Source organism: Achroia grisella, unplaced genomic scaffold (assembly GCF_030625045.1).
Source record: "Achroia grisella isolate CSIRO2021 unplaced genomic scaffold, CSIRO_AGI_Agris_v1 utg402, whole genome shotgun sequence".
In the NCBI taxonomy this organism is placed as follows: Eukaryota; Metazoa; Arthropoda; class Insecta; order Lepidoptera; family Pyralidae; genus Achroia; species Achroia grisella.
The window spans coordinates 8,614,048-8,634,225 of record NW_026712841.1 but is presented as its reverse complement, the minus strand read 5'-3'; the positions used below and the strand labels follow the sequence as shown (position 1 = coordinate 8,634,225).

The 20,178-nt window shown below is 32.4% G+C and overlaps 1 protein-coding gene across 1 annotated transcript; it reads left to right on the top strand.

Annotated features, from left to right (window-relative positions):
- The first annotated feature begins 645 nt into the window (after positions 1 to 645).
- LOC131844580 (uncharacterized) lies at positions 646 to 18,434 on the top strand. The gene is made up of 13 exons (XM_059193494.1): positions 646 to 795; positions 5,227 to 5,354; positions 6,653 to 6,780; positions 7,094 to 7,211; positions 7,496 to 7,663; positions 8,628 to 8,745; positions 9,309 to 9,449; positions 10,229 to 10,309; positions 11,176 to 11,249; positions 15,328 to 15,469; positions 16,745 to 16,903; positions 17,361 to 17,450; positions 17,855 to 18,434. Exons 1-13 carry the CDS (start codon positions 646 to 648, stop codon positions 17,999 to 18,001), a joined length of 1,644 nt encoding a protein of 547 aa, XP_059049477.1. The 3' UTR covers positions 18,002 to 18,434.
- Positions 18,435 to 20,178: the final 1,744 nt, after the last annotated feature.

The following is a 20,178-nucleotide window of genomic DNA, read 5'->3' as shown; positions in this document are numbered from 1 at the left end:
TTTGTGTTTTTATATTTGACCATAAATAAATTAGTGTTGGTTGGTAGTTTGTATTCACACGTTTCGAATTATAAAATGTGAACTTACAAGGATTGTTTAAAAGAGCAATACATAAGTTTCTTGCTTATTCTTCTTGTGATGAGACAGCTTTCCGAATAAGGGGTAGATATATAAAAAAAATTGTTGATTATTCAAAAGTGCTTAAATTAAGTTTATTTGAATAAATTATTTTCTATTCTATTCTATTTTATACTGTAATTACTTATTTTCTTTATAAATACATAATATACATAGAACACACCCAGACCCCCAGAAACAATCAGACTCATGAATACAAATGGTTTGTACCGTGGGCGGAATCGAACCCGTGTATCGAAAAGTAAGACGGCGGATCGAGTGAATAAACAGGTGTACATAAGGATAGGACTACGATAGGATACGACTTTATATTATTATTACAAAGTTTTTGTTACAGCATCATCTGTTAATTAATTTTCTTACTCATTTAAACTATTAGGCAGATGGATCAATAGCCAAAGTCGTAATAAATAAAAAAAAAATCCACTAACAGCGTCATCTTCTAAACGTCACTATTCTGTATACGATTTAACACAATTTAGATGATTTTTATAATATTTGTTAAAGATGGATGAAAGCTTGGGATATAATGAAAACGAGAGGATACTAGTCACTTCACAATGGCAGATGGGCGTTACGAGTGCGCTCTCTTTCGAGACAGAAGGCTCCACAATGTGCCTACAAACACAAAAGAATAATCTCCAATTAATACAGAAGGTTATTTAATTTATTTTTTGCCATATCGGTATTTTATTTATTTTACCAATAATAAACTGGTAAGAGTGTCGTAACTTTAGTGGTCCAGTATAATAATAATAATAATCTCAGGATAATTCACACAGCGCCATCTAGACCCAAGTTAAGCTAGCTAAAGCTTGTGTTATGGGTACTAGACAACTGATACATATACATAGATATTTTTTTTTGTAAATACATACATATTATACATAGAAAAAATTGTTTGTGCTGTGCGAGGAATCGAACTCGCGACCATCGGTCGTAAAGCGGTGTGCTAGACCGCTAGACCGAGGTCGACAAAAGTATATTAATATAATATATAATCAAAATATCGTGAATTCAAATCTGCCTAACACAAAATAACTTTAATGATAACTTACATTTCTAACTGATTTGTACTTTTAGCTAATAAAAGTACTCAGATACTTTTTTTAATGTTTTTGTAAAACATAATGCGTAGAAAACATTGAGACCAATAGAAACAATCATACTCTTGAACAACAAAATACCCTCTTCGGTTGATTCCCGGTCCAATTCAAACGGGGATCGAAAATACGACGGCCTGAACCGAGGTTCGAACCCCTAGCAGTGCCCTCAGACTAAAGTCGTATCCGTCAGATGGGAGTTGGCCTTCAGCCGCTCTATAAGTACTTCCGCGTCTTCGGAATGATATCGTCCGATAAACTGCGACTTTACTTATTTTATTCAATATTATTTTTCGAACTAATCTCTTATAGTTCGAATAAAAAAATTAATACAATGTTAACATCTTACGAGGATTCAAACCCATGATAGTAAAGTGGTGTGCCAAACTCGTAGACCACACAGATTGTCCTTGTTAGTGTATTTACACGACCGCTAGACGACCTCGTTGGTCTAGCGGTCTAGCATACCGCTTTACATCCGATGGTCGCGGGTTCGATTCCTCGTGCGGCACAAACATTTGTATTCATGAGTATGATTGTTTGTATCGGTCTGGGTGTTTTCTATGTATAATATGTATGTATTTACAAAAAAAAATATCTATGTATTGTATATGTATCAGTTATCTAGTACGCATAACACAAGCTTTAGCTAGCTTAACTTGGGTCTAGATGGCGCTGTGTGAATTCTCCTAAGATTATTATTATTATTTACTTAGAATAACATTTATTTAAAAAACAACACAAGTTTCTTTCTCATTCTTCTTGAAATGAGCCTGTATTTCTATCCTATTCAATTCTATATGCCATAAAGTAGATCGAATTAAATAAATAAACGTCTCTTTGTTGCGATCACAAATTCTCTTGGTATATTTGGTTCAGTCGGACGATAGTCTTATGCGATTACCATTCGATTGGCAGATTTCCAAAGAGGGCTAGGCATACCAATCAAATGCGCCAATCAATGCAACACTCGTCCGACTGAACCCTATCAATATAGTAATATCTCCAGATAATTCACACAGCGCCATCTAGTCACAAGCTAAGCTGACTTTTTGATCTGGGTACTAGACAACTTATATAAACAAAATAGTTTTTTTTTGGGAATACATACATAACAATATACATATAAAACACCCAGACCAATACAAATTATTTACACAGCGCCTCTTTTTTCTTTTTCTTATTTTGTGTTATGGGTACTAGACAACTGATATAAATACATAATATATTTTTTTTGTAAATACATAGAACACACCCTGACCAATACAAACAATCATACTCATGAATACAAATACTTGTACCTTGCGAGGAATCGAACCGGAGATTATAGGAAGTAAGGCAGTGTACTAGACCATTATGGCTGGTGAAAATTATGTTCACAACGAGTAAGGAATAATCTTTTTGAACTTAATTACAACTTCTTGATAATGAAATGGTAACAAACATATAAACAGAGTACACTTTAATTAGAGTCGTGTCTGAATTTGTAATTCTTATCAGTTATTACAATGGTTTCCTTAATTGCTAACGTTATCTGAAAGGGTTCTTAGAATGGATGCAACGTAACCATAAATTGTAGCGTAATTCGGTCAGTATCTTACAAGGACGTTATACAATTATATTTAGATAGATATAACATACTTTATTTGTCATATACAGTAAACAAAAAAAAAGTTTATAGTAAATAACACATGGATAATTACAATAAGGCCTTATTGCTGAAAGCAATATCTTAAAGGAAACGTTGTTTACTAATATTATAAAAGAGAAAGCGGATATATGTGAGGAAAGTAGTGGACTGCAGCGCTTTGAGAATTTCTCTCATTGTTTTTTTTTTCAATGAATGAATTTAGAAACGACTTTCCAATTCTATTAAGCCCCTCTTTCACTCTTTGCAGTTTTAAAGGCTAATATACTTTACAGTGTCAAAGTACCATATATATATATATATATTAGGTCAATATTTTTTATACTACATTTGTGGCAAACAAGCATACAGTTCATCTCATCAGAATAGAATAGAATAGAATAGAAAATCATTTATTCAAATAAACTTAATTTAAGCACTTTTGAATAGTCAACATTTTTTTAAATCTACCGCTTATTCGGAAAGCTGTCTCATCACAAGAAGAATAAGCAAGAAACTTGTGTGTTGCTCTTTTAAACAATCCTTGTAAGTTCACATTTTACAAGTCGAAACGTGTGAATACAAACTACCAACCAGCACTAATTTATTTAGGCTCAAATATAAAAACACAATAAGATTAAATCAGTCGTAGTGATAAGAGCAGACCAGTCCCTATAAGCAGCACTCGTTCACGAGTATGACGGATGAGCCAGCCATCACTGCGCTCGACCATATTTTATGGAGCAATGACCCGCCCCACCACGCCGCCACATGTCTGGACATTTTAGTGAGCATGACTACTCATTCCACTCGACCACGTCACAGCTACAAAAATTACTATATGGTAGTTACAGTATTCGCACTTTACATGAGGATGCATGCGGCAATCAATACAAAAGCCGCTACGCTATCATATATCAAGAAAGCAGTATGAAAAATAAATTATAATGTTGTCCGCAAATAAACTTATACTTGCTATATATTGCTAACATCTATAAATTCATCTATCCTATAATAGGCTTTTTTACATAACATTTGTTTAATATAAAGTTTGAATTGCCTCTCTGTCAGATTTAGCATAGATTCTGGCAGTTTATTATAGAATCTTACGCAATTACCATAAAATGAATTGTCAATCATCAATCATCAATCATCTGATGGTTTAATAAATATTAATATATGGTATATTATTGAAAAACCCCGTGCTGTAGTATCATGAGTAAACTTCGGCTGGTAGTTCATTCCACAATTAAGTGTACTCGGGAGGAACCTCCTCTAAAACCGCATTGTCCGGGACCACTTAGGTTCTAGCGTGTGGGGATGAATTTCCTGTCGATGGCGAGCGGTGCGATGGTAAAAAGTAGGTGTACCTTTTACCATAGCACTTGTGGGTCGAAACCCTAAAAATACGTATATACTTTCTATTGTACACCCACACAGACCATCGTCAGTCAAATTGGCGCTGAATACGCGTCAAATGACACTTTTTATGAAATATATAACACGGCATAATATTTTCCTGCTCCTTTGATGTCCGTTTTCCTTTTCAACAATTCAAATATATTATAATTTAACATTATTGTTTCATACAATAATAATCTTTCAATTGTTTTTCTTATATTGTCGTATAAAATGATAGGACAAAATCTCAGTATTAATATATATAAAAAAGTTTAATTGTAAGTACCTAATTGAGTGCTCACCAAATCTTTTGTAGTTATTATTTTAATATATGATTATATATTGTATGTTTACTAAAGGAACAGCTCCAGATACTCCTAATCACAGGTTATTGAGACACTTACATAGGAGGTCAGTTTAACCCTCTTTACTGCTTTGTATAGTTTTATATAAATTTTATTTTAAAATCAATTGTAACTACTGTAACCTTTCTTGGGTCAATAAATTATATTTCATTTCGTTTTATATAAAAAAAGTAACCATCTACAACTCAGCGCAACAAATAAAAATAAGTTTTTGTTTTCTAAACATAGATTTTTTAACGTACTATGATACATACACGCATATATACTCTTTTGTATATTGTTAAAGTCTATGGTCAAATTGAGAATAGATTAATATATTCGTCTATAGTCTAACTGTTTATTAAATTATTTATAATTGAATAAAACCATCGGGTGACAACTATCATCATTACATAGTATATAACAAAATCACTGTCGCTGTCTGTCCGTCCCTATGTATGCTTAAATCTTTAAAACTACGCAGCGGTTTTATTTTAATAAATAGAGTGATTCAAGAGGATTATAATACATGTACACCCGTGCAAAGCCGGGGTGGGTAGCTAGTTTACTATAAAACTAAATTTATAACCGAATATATATTTATATATTTCAGAAAAAAATTCAATCAGAGCGTCCAACTATACCAGCGACTCAATCGCAAAGGCTGGCCTACTACCGATGTCACGCGACTTCTCCTTCCAAAACACAGATCATATGCATGCAACATGTACAGTTCAACAGGTATATATACAGATAGATTAAATATGTATATATTTATATGTTCGTTATATAATTGTGATGGTAATGAAGCTTACAGATCATCATCTGCTTCTTCCTTATCCCATTTATTTGTGGTCGACGTAATATATTTTTCTCTTCCATTCATATCTGTTTGCAGTCATCTCGTATATTAGAGAGAGAGTAATCTTTCTTATCATATCATCTTTCACACAATCCACCCATCTCTTCTTCGGCCTTCCTCTGCCCTTATAACCGCCCACATTCATACGTAACACCTTCCTTATAATATTATCTTCATTCCTACGCATTATATGCCCACACCATGATAGATGATTACTCTTCAATCTTTCCGACACCGGCGCCACTTCCATTTTTAAGTAATTGTAATGGCTATTAAGCTTACAAGACCATCATCTGCTTCTTCCTTATCTCATTTATTTGGGGTCGGTGTATGTTTTTCTCTTCCATTCATACCTGTTCGCAGTCATCTCGTTGTTTACTCCCTTTTATATCATATCATCTTTCACATATTCCATCCATCTCTTTTTCAGCTTTCCTTTGCCATTATAATCATCCACATTCATATGTGACACCTTCCTTAAAATATTATCTTCATTCCTACGAATTACGGGAGTAAATGTAATGTTCTTACTATATTTGCCACGACAATCAAGTTTACAGACCATCTAATGGTAAACAGTAACTAGTATCCTAGGACCGCTAAAATAAGAAAGAAAGAAAGAAAAACATTTATTGTCAACCATTATTACATATACACCTTTGACACACACTCATATACATATATACATACATACATACACACTTAGAACAAAATAGCAGGTGTATCACCCAGCTGACCTTTAAGAAACCTTAAGGTTGGGTACATTCTTCATTTCTTAAAAATCCCGATGCTGTAGTATCTGGAGAATACCTAGGCAGGCAGTTCATTACATAAGTGTAGGAGGAAACTCTAAAAGCGCACTGTCTTTTACTAAATACTTGTTTGTTATTGACGATCTAAGTGGCCTAGTTGTTAAGAACACCTCTTTACTTCTGATGGTAGCAGGTTCAATTACTTCCATGGACAAACAATTGTATTCATGACTATGATTGTTTGTACTTGTATGTGTGTTATCTAAGTATGTACTGTATATATTTATAAAAAAAAATGTAACTAATTCTGTGAGTTATTTAGTACCCAAAGATCTGTTTAACTTGAAACTGGACTAGTTGGAGCTGTGTGAATTTCCCTGGATAATAATTATAGTTAATGTTTAAAAATTCATATTGTTTTACAGATTTTTATGGTATTACATATTCAACTTGTTTTTCAAGAGTGTTCCACATACATACGTATACATTTTCCTAGCTTCCTATGCTGAAGAAGAACATTTCTTTTTGCCTAAAATGGTGCCTATATGCTGTGGTAATTATTTATAATAAATATAATTAAATATACTTTCATTTTTAATAATAGGCTCAATACATTATTTTTATATTTTACGTTACTTTTACATATATTTTTGTAACGCAATGATGAAACGATGTAATAAAACAATCCATTTTATTTTCTTATTTCATTCGAATTCTGCAGTCATTGATACGAATATCATTATATATAATAGTATTAATAATAACTCAACTGAAGTAGTTGGCCGGTAGAGTTAGTGAGTAAAAATATGACGTGCATAAGAGGTAGTAAGGTTCTATTTCAATAAATGATTTTGATAATATTTCAGGTCTAAATATTGCTTACATTATAGCTGCGATTTTGGAAATATTTTGCTATGTTGACAACGCGATATTCTTATTAGACTATGCTATATGTGGGATATTTTTCAAAAATCCATGGAACAGGTAAATATATATTTGTATTTGAAGGCCTCGGTAGTCTAGGAGGCACACAGCCTTAATTTCGGTCTGGATGATTTCTATGGATCTGTGTACCAGTTGTCTAGTATCCATAACAATAGGAAAATTCTATCAGGAAAATTCACCAGGAGTTTATCACTCATCAGGTTTTTGAGGAACCGCGTGGACAACCTGATAATGTATATTGCAATGGGGTTATTTTTCTGCGTTACTAACAATTTTTTTTTCACTGTTATATTTATATTAATATATATACTATGTTCTTACAGATGTGATGTTAAATCTAATTATATCGAAAGTCTTAACATTTCCGTAAACTGTTACGAATTGGAAGAATTCTCCAAGAAATTTGTAAACGGCACATCTGTATTCTATTCTATATTCTATGTCACAGCTGATACAGAATATTTTCAACTCGCACCTATTGAATATTTTAAGTAAGTATAGAGATGAACTTCCTAACATTCCATGGATGAATTTACCGTGCGGGTGTCGGGTCCATCGTGTGGTAGAGAGGGAAACTTCTAGAAGTTTCCCACTTGTGACTGGGGTGTAGTTTTAAGGGGCCACTTTGCCGACGTACTTCAACACTCACCATCTCCTCTTCACGCTTGATCTCTTTGCCCTTCTTAATCTAGTAGGATCCTGCTAGTACTGCTTTAGACACACTTTCTAGTATACAACCAAGATCAAGGCCAAGATCTTTAAGAAGATTTAGAAGAGAAAGTATTTCGCTAGTACACCTCTTGTTACATCTTCTACCGCATATAAATTAAACACATATCCATTTTACAGAAATTCGTTCATTAGTTCGTAATATTGATTTCTTTTTATTGCATGATCTTTTGATATATTTGTTTTCCAAGATACAGTGAGCTCTACTAGTATTTCACGGTTAGTTTTTTTTAAATATAGGAATATATCTGGTCTAGACGATGAAACATTTATACCTAGATCCTCTTGGATTTTGTAATGCATTTCATATATCTACATTAAAATAGTACAGTTAGGTGCCATACTTAGAATTGATAACTTCTTTTTGCAGGTATGAGTAGATACTTTTTTTTAGAAAGTAGTAGATTATTGACAGTCTCGGTAGTCTAGCGGTAAAGCATACGATGGTTCCGATAGTTGCGGATTCGATTTTTCGCAGGGTACAAAAAATGAACCATAGTACAAACATAACATTTCTATTCATGAGTATGATTGTTTGTATCGGTCTGGGTGTACTGGTGTGTGTGTATACAGGGTGTACTGGAGGTACTATGTACAATATGTATGTATTTAAAAATGTATCTATTTATTTATAATAGTTGTCTAAATGACGCTATGTGACATGTTCTGAGATGATGTTATTATAATATTTTATTGTTAACAAATTATTATCAAATTTTGTTTCAGGAGACGTATAACATTTGTAGATGGTTGGAATTACTCTTATATAAATTTTTATTTTATATTCATGTGGCTCTTGGTAGCCTTACATTACAAGGCCTTATTCAAGAAGTACGTTTGGGTGGTAAGTTTCATTGTCACATACTAGTTGTAACTTGCAACTTCGCTTATTTTTTGTGACAAAAGATAAGTCATGAGTTCCATATCCATTCTTGTTATATAATAGATCTTCTCGTCTTCCGATGTTATATCTTGAAAAGGTGCAAATAAATAAATACATTTGGATTTATAATATTCTAACTGACTTATCTTTATCTCTTTAACACTGTTTTATGAATATTTTCCATGACAATTCCGCTTTTATTTATCGAAGCGTAATTTTATGTAGTCTATAGCCTTCCTTGATAAATGAGCTACCCAATAGAAAAATATTTTTCTAAATTGGACGATTAGTAGGGACTTGAGATTACATCAACACCTCACTTCAAATTCGGAAATCTTATCACTTCATAATATTAGTTTAGTAACGTAAACACAAATATTCTTTATAACACACATAATTGACAAACATATTCACGTATTATTGTGTGATTAAGATATAGACTTTATCCTTTTTAGAAGTTTTCTATAAGATTGCATTTAACTCGTTTATGATTGCAATAATATTAATAACAGTTTTTGTTTTAGCATTTGAACAGGGTACAATTAGCACTGAATATTATGTATGTATCAGTTTTTGTGCATCTAGTGCTAACGTACTTCATGGAACATTTGGATAAACATATAGAAGTTACTAGTCCTGTTGATGAGCTGACCAATAAATTATGGGTATTTCCTTCATTATATTTCCTTTTCGTTCCTCTATTATATTAGTGGTAGTTAAATCGGGTTAACAAATCACTAGATTTGTTAACCCGATTTAATTTTCATTCTGAGTGAGTTCAAATTGGGTTGATACTTGATACTAAAAAAACTTTTTATATATTTTTTACAATTAGATGTTATTTTGGGGGAGTCCATTTCCTTACTTGATTGATTTGTAATACCACATATTAATGTGGAAACCTGACCACCTCTACAAGAAGCATCACAACTTGCTGTACCAGTGATCAAATTCCGACCATATTTCGACGTTATATGATCATATTTCGACGCGTGTTTTACCTTTGAACGAGTCATCATTAGGCATTGAGTAGAGTTCGGATATCGCTTGGAAGCCTAGTGTTGACTGATCATCATAAAGTGACAGCGATCACTTAAGACGATCAGTCAACACTAGGCTATGATGTCAGTCAATGACTATCAGTCAAATCGAATCACAAATGATTTATTTATGTAGAAGATATGAATGTCAAGTTTTTTGTATACAATACTTTTTCCCTATGATAGGGATGGTAGAGAAAAAATATTAATACAATCCTCTACTGGTCCCTATCTTACTGATCCCTGCCATAAAGACTAGTAGGGACCAGTCCTTATAGTGATCTCTAATTAACATATATTATTGATTGTATTTTTTTTTATTTATATTACGTCATCAGAGTAAGATATAATTATTATTTAATAATTTATTTTAATTATCAATTATTTTTATTGATTTGTTTTAGAAAGCTGACGTAGATATGCTAGCAGAATCCATGACTACACCTCCAGTAGTCCATATATTGACAGCTAGGAGTGATGGAGAGGTAAATAAATAAGCAGAGGAAGAGTGATTTAGTAATAGTATTATTGATTTTGTTAATAGAATATTAAGGTAATGTACGTTCTGGGTCAGCTATATGTTCTTGAAAATCAATATGGGTAATTCGTAGATATATACGATTGGAGTGTCATCTAATATTAATTAGAAATGATATTTCTATCTGGTAGTCCAGAAGATTGTTTCCCATAACAATTTTTTTTAAAATAACTTTTAAACATCAAATTACAATTATTACAATTAATAGAAAAAAAACTACTAGGACATATAAAGTGATCTATAATAATAATATTTAATTATTTCAGGCTTTTTTGCCTCTTTCGTTAGAATTACAATTTTTAGAGTTAATTTTCGCAAACAAAACATATTTTATGAAGTCAATTAAAAATATACATCAACTGGTATTTTCCATATATTTTTTTATACTACTACTGTGGTAAACACAACATACGGATCGTCCAATGGTAACAGGTTACCATAGCTTTATCATATGGTAAAAGCCTTATCCTATGGCCGTATACTCTGTTTGCTAGCCTTGGACGCTAGCAAACAGAGTATACGGCCCATCTGATGGTAACAGATTACAGTAGTCTATGGACGCCTAAAACACCAGGGGTGTCAACCGACCCTTAATAATCATTAATATACCCTTCTTGAAAAACCCCATGCTGTAGTCTCGCGAGAAATCCTCGGCAGGTAGTTCATTAACAATCTAAGTGTACGCGAAGGCAGTTTTTCTCCGAGTTTCTTCGTCTGAGATCACTTAGGTTCCAGCGCATGGGGATGTCGATAGCGAGTACTGCAATGGTAAAAGGTAGCCGTGGCTATATTAATTTATGCTATATGTTTCAGATCCAACCAAGTCGGGACAGTTCAATGATTTTAGCATCAAATGCAATATATTTCATATTTAGAGGCCTACTCTCGTATAGAGTAAAGAAGTACTGTGAATCATTGGCGAAAGCACCTATTTATTTAACGGATTTTAGTAAGTAGTAAAGAGTGTATTAATATATAGTAGTTTTTTAATATTACTAATCTTATATATAAAATTCTCGTGTCACAGTTTTCGTTCCGATTCTCATGAAATTTTGTGAGCGTATTGAGTAGGTCTGAGAATAGGCCATCATCTATTTTGCATCCCCCTAATTTTTTTTTATTTTAAGGCAAAACAACGTTAGCCGGGACAGATAGTAATATATATATATATATATATATGTATAATAAATGCGAATGTTTGTGAGTTAATGGATGGATGTTTGTTACTCTTTTGCGCAAAAACTATTGAACGTATTTTGATGAAGTTAAAGTTTCATAGCAAAGAAAAGTAATGTATATATATAGTAAAGTATTATGACTTATACATGAAAATAACCCATAGATTATAATTTAAATATATATTATCTGTTTGTGGGCGCGTTCAAAAATTAATGAGAATAGCTATGTTAGAAAATGAATTTATTTAATGCTAGCTGTACCCGCGACTTCGTCCGTGTGAAATTTAACTTTATTTTTCTAAAATAAAAGATTTTTTTCTAAAGTAAAACTAGCCTAAGTTACTCCTTATTACATCAGCTACCTGCCAATAAAAGTCTCGTCAAAATCGATCCAGCCCTTTCAAAGAATAGCCGGAACAAACAGACAGACAGACAGATAAAAATTTAAAAAAATATTATTTTGGTGTATGTATCATATTTATATTCATATGCATGTAGTAAAAAACGTTTATTTCAATATTACAAACGGACACTCCAATTTTATTTATATGTATAGATTATTTTATTTTTAAATGTAATCCACCCATTAGGTACTCACCCAATACATTTAGCAAATCTTTTTTCTAGAACCAAAATTCCATTTTTGAAACATCTTCATATTTTCTACCATAATAAAAATAAAAAGAAAACAAATTTTATGCAAGTAGTTTGATCCAGAGAAAAAAGTAACATACAAATCAACTTTCCCAAGTTGAATTATATGTTGCAGTAAATATACTCTAGTATACTACTGTATAAGTACAAACAAAAAAACAACTAACTCAAAGTATTAAACGCACTTATTTTCCTTTCAGATCAACATTCATTTTTCTATTTCTGGCCAATTTACTTCTCCAGTTTTTACCTCGGTGACATTTATACCAATATATTTTTTCTTCTCAACTTCTTAGTGGAGACTTTCGTTATTGTTAGTATGAAGTTTTCAATTAATTTTTTTTTTATTTATATAACTTTAATGCATGAAAGTAATGTGTTCATATGGCTGCCTTAACACTTTGTGACGTTATCTACCAGGCAACCATGAGTGGTGCAGAGAAAGATTATTAGCGGTACAATAATATAATACCTATAACTCAAGCTCTAGCTTGCTTAGCTGTGTACTGTATGAAAAAAAAAAAATTATAAAAAAAAAATTTATTTTTTTTTTATAAAAAATTTTATATTTTAAAATAATTATTTACTGCCCAACATACAATATATCGTATCATAGGACACCCAGATTCATACAGCACCCAGCTAAGCTAGCTAGAGCTTGAGTTATGGGTCTAGATACAAATACATATATTTGTATCAGTTGTGTAGTAGTATAATGTATTGTATGTACACATTTTTTGTAAAAACATACACAATATACATAGAAAACATTCACATTCATACAAACAATTATACTTATGAATGTTTGTACCGTGCGAGGAATCGAACCCGCCATCTAGACTACTGAGGTCGTCAAAACATTACAGATAATCACATACCAGTGTTTAATAGAAGCGATCGTATGCGAGTGGCCGAAGATCAAAAGAATACCCATTACCTGTGTCTTGATCTTGGCTGGTTTAATTATTTATCATTTATCTAATTTTGAAGTAAGTATAATTTATATATTAAATACGTGAAACAAAAATTTTGCATCCCTTTTTATGACAAATGCGCGGACGGATGGGTATGAATTTCGCACGTTTACAAAACAAAGTCGCTGTCGCTGTCTGTCCGTCCTTATATATGCTTAAATCTTTAACTACGCAACGGATTTTGAAGCGGTTTTTTTAAATAGAGTGATTCAAGAGGAAGGTTTATGTATATAATACATGTATACCCGTGCGAAGCCGGGGCGAGTAGCTAGTAATCTATATATTATTAGTATTAATACGTGAAGCAATGTTGTACCCCTTTTTACGAAAATGCGCGGGCGGATGGGTATGAAATTTCGCACACCTATACCATATATAGATAAGGAGTGCAGAATAATATTCAAATAAAACTAGCTGACTACACGAACATCGTTCTGCCTCAAATATAAGTATGTCAAAGGTTTTCTGAAGTTTAGTTACGCAATAAATTTCTGAACGTACCCTGTTTGACTGGTATCAGCAGTTTGTATGGGAAAATACATTGTTATTTTTGCTATTTTACATGCATTTTCTTCATATTTTATCAACGTTTAAATCTTCCCTGGACTTCCATGTATATTTCAAGACTAAAATTAGCCAAATCGGTTCAGGCGTTCTCTAGTTTTAGCGATACTAACGAACAGCAATTCATTTTTATATATATAAAGATTATGCATAAAAAAGACATTAAATTAATAAAAAAAAAATCACTACCATGTATTTGACACACATGCGCATATATTATAGTTTATCATGCAGTAAAAAATATTACAAACAGATACTCTAATTGTATTTATATGTATACCCAATACTCCATTTCATTATTTGAAACAAATTAATATTTTCTACCATAATAAAAATTAAAAAAAACAAATTTTATGCAAGTAGTTTGATCCAGAGAAAAAAGCAACATACAAATCAACTTTACCAAGTGTTAAAGTCTTTGGTCAAATTTAGAATAGATTAATATTTTTTGTATGTAATATTATTTGTCTATGGTCGCAATCTAAATATATATAACTCAAAGGTGACTGACATAGTGATATAACAACGTACAGCACAAACCACTAGACAGATCGGGCTGAAATTTGGCATGCAGGTAGATGTTATGACGTATGCATCCGCTAAGAAAGAATTTTGATAAATTCTACCCAAAAGGGGATAAAATAGGCGATAAAAGTTTGTATGAAACTTTGTCAATTTTAAACCGATCGGGCTGCGACTTTGCATGCATAAATAATAATTATAATGTAATAATAATGTTTATTGAACTAATATTTAGTACAGCCTTGACAATATTCTTACAAAAATAAAATAAGCTACTATGATGTAGGCATCCTCTAAGAGAAGATATTGATAAATTCCATCCCTAAGGGGATAAATTAACGCGAGCGAAGCCGCGGGCAAAGCTAGTGTTAAAATAATTGTGGTCGAAGTCGACCACTGGGGAGCACTAGTATATATAAATGCTACTAAAGTATCTTCATGTCCTGCAGTATATATCTCTCATAGCGTATCTCATAGCGTAAAAACTCGTCTGTGTCGGTTCTTCAGTCACCAATGTGTTTACAATGTGTTTACAAGCTGCTTCTCACCAATGAGCAGCTTGCATTGTAAGCTGTTTCTATTAAAGGTTGCCATTGGACAGTGAAATTACGTAACATAAGAGATATAACATTTTGATCCTCCGGTATGGTAACGCATGAGTATCACGAGCATAATGAGCATTTATTGTTATTTTTTTTACTTTTAATTTAACAGCTTGTCAGTGTAGGACAGTTTTGACCTCAAATGCTGTCGTTGGCGTTGTATTTTTAATATAATAATTTACTGATAAAGTCTTTAGCAGAATAGCAGCACAATGCTATTACAGCATTGTGCTGCTATTCTGCTCTCGCTATTCTGAGTTGTAACTCAGAGGGAGTCCACCCTCTAGACTCATTGCCTCTGATTTGCAGACCGTTTAGTCTAGATTAATACCACTTAATTTTATTATATTATAAGCAGCAATTTTTATAGTTTATTTTATGATATAAATAAAAATAATTGTGATTATTGTGGAATATTAATAATTTAATTATTTGTCAGAATCGTATGATGGTTCATATATATAGCAAAAGTATAACCTCACTGGCCGAAGTTATTGGTATATATATACTTTACCCTTTGGGACGATTACTCGACGACATTACCTTCCATCATGGTGTTGCTCCGAATAAACTAAGAATTTTGAATTTAAGATTCGTACCCATATTTTATACTGTAAGTACAAGACTATTAATTAAGCAAATATATATTTAAATGTCCATACCAGAGGTTCCCAAACTTTTTTATGTCGTGGTTGGTTTTGGGTAGACCGCCCATTCTTATCTGGTATTGATTTTTTGTAAATTTCTAACCGTAGTAAAGTTTAGTGTTAAAAACATAAAGTAAAAACAACAAGATAACCGCTGTGTCACAGTTGCCCCCTTGCAGTTCGTCATAGACCCCTGGGGGTCGATATAGACCACTTTGGGAATCACTGGTCTATACAAATCAATAACATTGAAGAATTACCAGACTTCACGAAATTCAGATTCATAAATGTAATATGGTATTTACATAAAAAAATAATTTTAAAAAATTTTGTATGTCTGTCTGTACTTGCTAAACTTTCAAAGGGCTGGAACGATTTTGATAGGACTTTCACTCGCAACACTAAGGCTACCCTAGTACTCAGACTACTTTTAATTAAGAAATTTCATTTGTTTGAATGAACTTTTGTTGTGAGGCATATAATTTTTCCCATTGACATGGATAATGTAATAACATTAAAGAAACTTATTATAAATTTTGTAATGACATATTGTAAATTAAATAATGTAAATTTAATATTGTAATGGGTGAAAACTGGCCTATGCTGTAAATAATATGATTGACGTAGTGGAGTAACCTGAAACAGTCATGCTCGCTATAAAGTTCAAACTTGTGGCGGCGTGGTGGGCCGGGTCGAATATGGTTGAGTACAATGATGGCTGGCTCATACGTCATACTCGTGAACAGGTGCTGCTTGTGGGGACTGGTCTGTTCAGGTTGTGAACACTGATTAAATATTTTGTTCTTTGCGATAGCATATGCTGGTGGTCACTCTATTCTCCCAAATTTGAATTTTAATAACTGTATTTATCATAAACATGTTCCACTATTATTTGAAAAAAATACGAGCTGAGTTTCTTGTCAGTTCTTCTCATCTCGATATCATTCCGAACTGACGGTAGATTTGACATATCATAAGAGTCTGTAATAGACCTACATGAATAAAGATATTTTGAATTGAATTTGAATTGAATTGAAAAAATAATAGCGTATTTGCCATTCCGTTACCTGCATGTTTTTGTTGAGCACAGGCCTAGTGTGTGTACTATGTGTTTATTTAAATTGCGGTGATCAGTGAGGGCCCTAGTCATGATGCATATATTATTTTTATTTAATAGCATTGTTCTATTAGGATATTCTTAATATCGAATGTGTTATTCAGATTTATTTCTTCATTTTTAGATAAAAATTTACACACTAATGGACGCTTTATTACAAGTTTTAAATCAAACTAGATATTTCAAACTGCACCCAGAATTGAAATGGTCATTTTTAATTATCTTAGTGCCTATATTTTTGGGAATTATATATGCAATTGTAAAATTTTATATCGGTGTAAATGTAAGTATAATAATGATAATTTAATAATTAAATAACTCTGAATAATTAACACTGCGTTATCAAGTCCCATGATAAGCAGAGCTTGTGTTATGAGTACTAGACAACTGATATAAATACTTATATATAAATATTTTTTTGTAAATACATACATAATGTATATAGAAAACATCCAGACTGATACAAACAATCATACTCATGAATACAAATGTTTGCGTCGTGCGAGGAATTGAACTTGCGACCGTCGGAAGTAAAGCGGTGTTCTAAGCCGCTAGACAAGACTGTCACAAAAATTATTCTTCTGATGTATAAATTATAGATTATATATTAGAATAAAACATAGGCGTGTGAAACTAGAGCACAGCTAGTTTGTAGTAATAACGAGTACATATTCTTCAAAAATAATAAATTTATATAAATATAAACGTGTATTATATAAACTTCGTTTAATTTATCTTAGGATGGCTCGTCAATATTTCGCCCAAAGTCAAGTTTTGGGCCCAGAGACTTCACAATAAGGCAATGGAGAAAGCAATATGATTCTAGAGAGGTAATTATTATTCTATCTTTATTTATTTTACTAGATGTGCATGCGATTATATTCACATAAATTTATAGCTTATGTTATTCTGGTATATAATCTGTATTACTGTAAAGTTTCATTACAATCTGTTCAGTAGTTTTTGTGTGAAAGAGTAACAAACATCCATCTTTCCAGAAAAAAATATTCAATAATGTAACCAAGTTGTAGTTTTAAGTATGTATTGTAGTTTTGAGCTTCTAGCTTTCAAATTGGCGATACTTCCATATAATCTTTCATCTCTTCTTTTAACCCCTTTCAGAAAGTCAAATTTCATGTAAATCAATTCAGTACTTTTGGCGTAAAAGCGAGACGGACAGATAGATTGACAGTTACTTTAACATTTATAATATTACTAAGGATTATGTTTACAGTACGTGGGATCAGAAGCCTGCAAGCTCCTAAGTCGGTATATGATCAGCCAAGCGGAATCCAAAGCGTACAAGCTAGATGTAATGTACAACACAAGCAGATATTCCACTCCCGATGCTGGTTTTCGTACAGAGAAAGAAAAAAAGTAATTCAAGTTTCGAACGAAACAAAATACATGTGAATTTCTATATAAATAGATTAATTATGATGATTAGAATAAATAGATTAAGTTCGCGCTCGTGTATAGACAGTAAATGCTGATATTTGTACGGAGAAAGTAATTTTAAATTTTGATCGAGTCGAAATAAAATGTAACATTTCATAATTTAAAAAAAAATCTTATGAGAGCTTATGTACATAGTTCGCGAACTAACAAATTCGCGCTCCTGTGGACAGTAAATGCAGATTTTTGGACGGAGAAAGAAAGAGAGCAATTTCAAATTTAGAACGAGACGAAATAAAATATAAAATTTCATATTTTATGTTCGATTATGTACATAGTTCGCAGACTAACAAGTTGGCGCTTCTATAGGCCGTAAATTCTGATTTTCATACAGAGAAAGAAAAAAATAATTTCAAATTTCGAACGTTACACAATATAATATATGTGAACTTCCTTATTTTATTATTGACTAGCTGTACCCGCGACTTCGTCCGCGTGGAATTTAACTTTATTTTCTAAAATAAAAGTAGCCTAAGTTACTGCTTATTACATCAGCTACCTGCCAAAAAAAGTCCCGTTAAAATCGGTTCAGCCGTTTCAGAGATTAGCCGGAACAAACAGAACGACAGACAGACAGACATATTTTTGAAAAGTGGGTTTTTGGAGTATGTTCCTTATTTATATTCATATGCACGCAGTAAAAAACGGTTATTTAAATATTACAAACAGACACTCCAATTTTATTTATATGTATAGATTACGTGTATATAGTTCGCGAACGAACAAGTTCGCGCTTCTACGACAGTTAATGCCGATTTTTATATGAATAAAGAATAAAAGTAATTTCAAATTTCGAACATAACAAAATCCATGTGAACTTCTATAATTTATTTTGGATTAGGAATGTAGTTCGCGGACGAACAATTCGCGCTCCTATAGATTTGTAGTTCATATCACGGGTGTCATAGTGGCGTTCGTGTATGTAGCTTAGATACACGAACGCCACTATGGACATCACGTTATCACGTGTCTAACTCTATCACTATGAACACCACTATGAACGAACATAACAAAATACATGTAAACTTCTATAATTTATTTTGGATTAGGAATGTAGTTCGCGGACGAACAATTCGCACTCCTATAGATTTGTAGTTCATATCACGGGTGTCATAGTGGCGTTCGTGCTTAGATACACGAACGCCACTAAATATATTATCACGTCTCTCTATCACTATGAACACCACTATGAACGAACATAACAAAATACATGTGAACTTCTATAATTTATTTTGGATTAGGAATGTAGTTCGCGGACGAACAATTCGCGCTCCTATAGATTTGTAGTTCATATCACGGGTGTCATAGTGGCGTTCGTGTATGTCATAGTGATATGAGTTCACGTTATCACGTGATAACGAACACCACTGATATACATGTAAACATAATTTATTTTGTGGTGTTCGCACTCCTATAGATTTGTAGTTCATATCACGTAGGCGTTGGTTCCGCTTAGATACACGATTGCCATCACGTTATCACGTGTCTTCTTCACTATGAACACCACTATGAACGAACATAACAAAATACATTTTCTATAATATATATATTCGCGGACGAACAATTCGCGCTCCTATAGATTTGTAGTTTATATCACGGGTGTCATAGTGATAGAGTTAGACACGTGATAACGTGATATCCATAGTGGTGTTCGTGTATGTAGGCGCTGGTTCCGCTTATCACATTGCCATATTTCATTCTTCAAGAAGTTTTTTTTACTATATATATTAGGAGTTTTTTAGAAGTAACTTTTAGTTTCGACCATGAATTTTAATTAATACTAATAAATTTCAATTTCATAATATACATGTTTTTCTTACATCCTTTCAGTTCTGTTTGTTACATTTATAACGTTGTGACCTTTTGGATATATAAATCATCTTGTAGAAGCACTTCCTCCACGAGGGACAGGTCCGGACGTCCTCCTAACATAGTCTATAATATAGAGCTGGCTAAGTAAGCGCTAGTCACAAAGGATCGTCTCTACACTCTCCAAGTTATTACTAAGTAACTATATTCAAACCGTGACTTCGTCTGCATGACAAACAACACTACTTTTTAAATTATATATGTATATAAATTCTCTTTAAATTCTTAATCTTA

What these genes read in the sequence shown, in the direction of transcription:
- LOC131844580 (XM_059193494.1), top strand. Translation starts at nt 646, where the DNA reads ATGGATGAAAGCTTGGGATATAATGAAAACGAGAGGATACTAGTCACT. An exon ending in AATGGTGCCTATATGCTGTG is followed by an intron (nt 6,781 to 7,093) that starts GTAATTATTTAT and finishes ATAATATTTCAG; the next exon opens with GTCTAAATATTGCTTACATT. An exon ending in TTCAAAAATCCATGGAACAG is followed by an intron (nt 7,212 to 7,495) that starts GTAAATATATAT and finishes ATGTTCTTACAG; the next exon opens with ATGTGATGTTAAATCTAATT.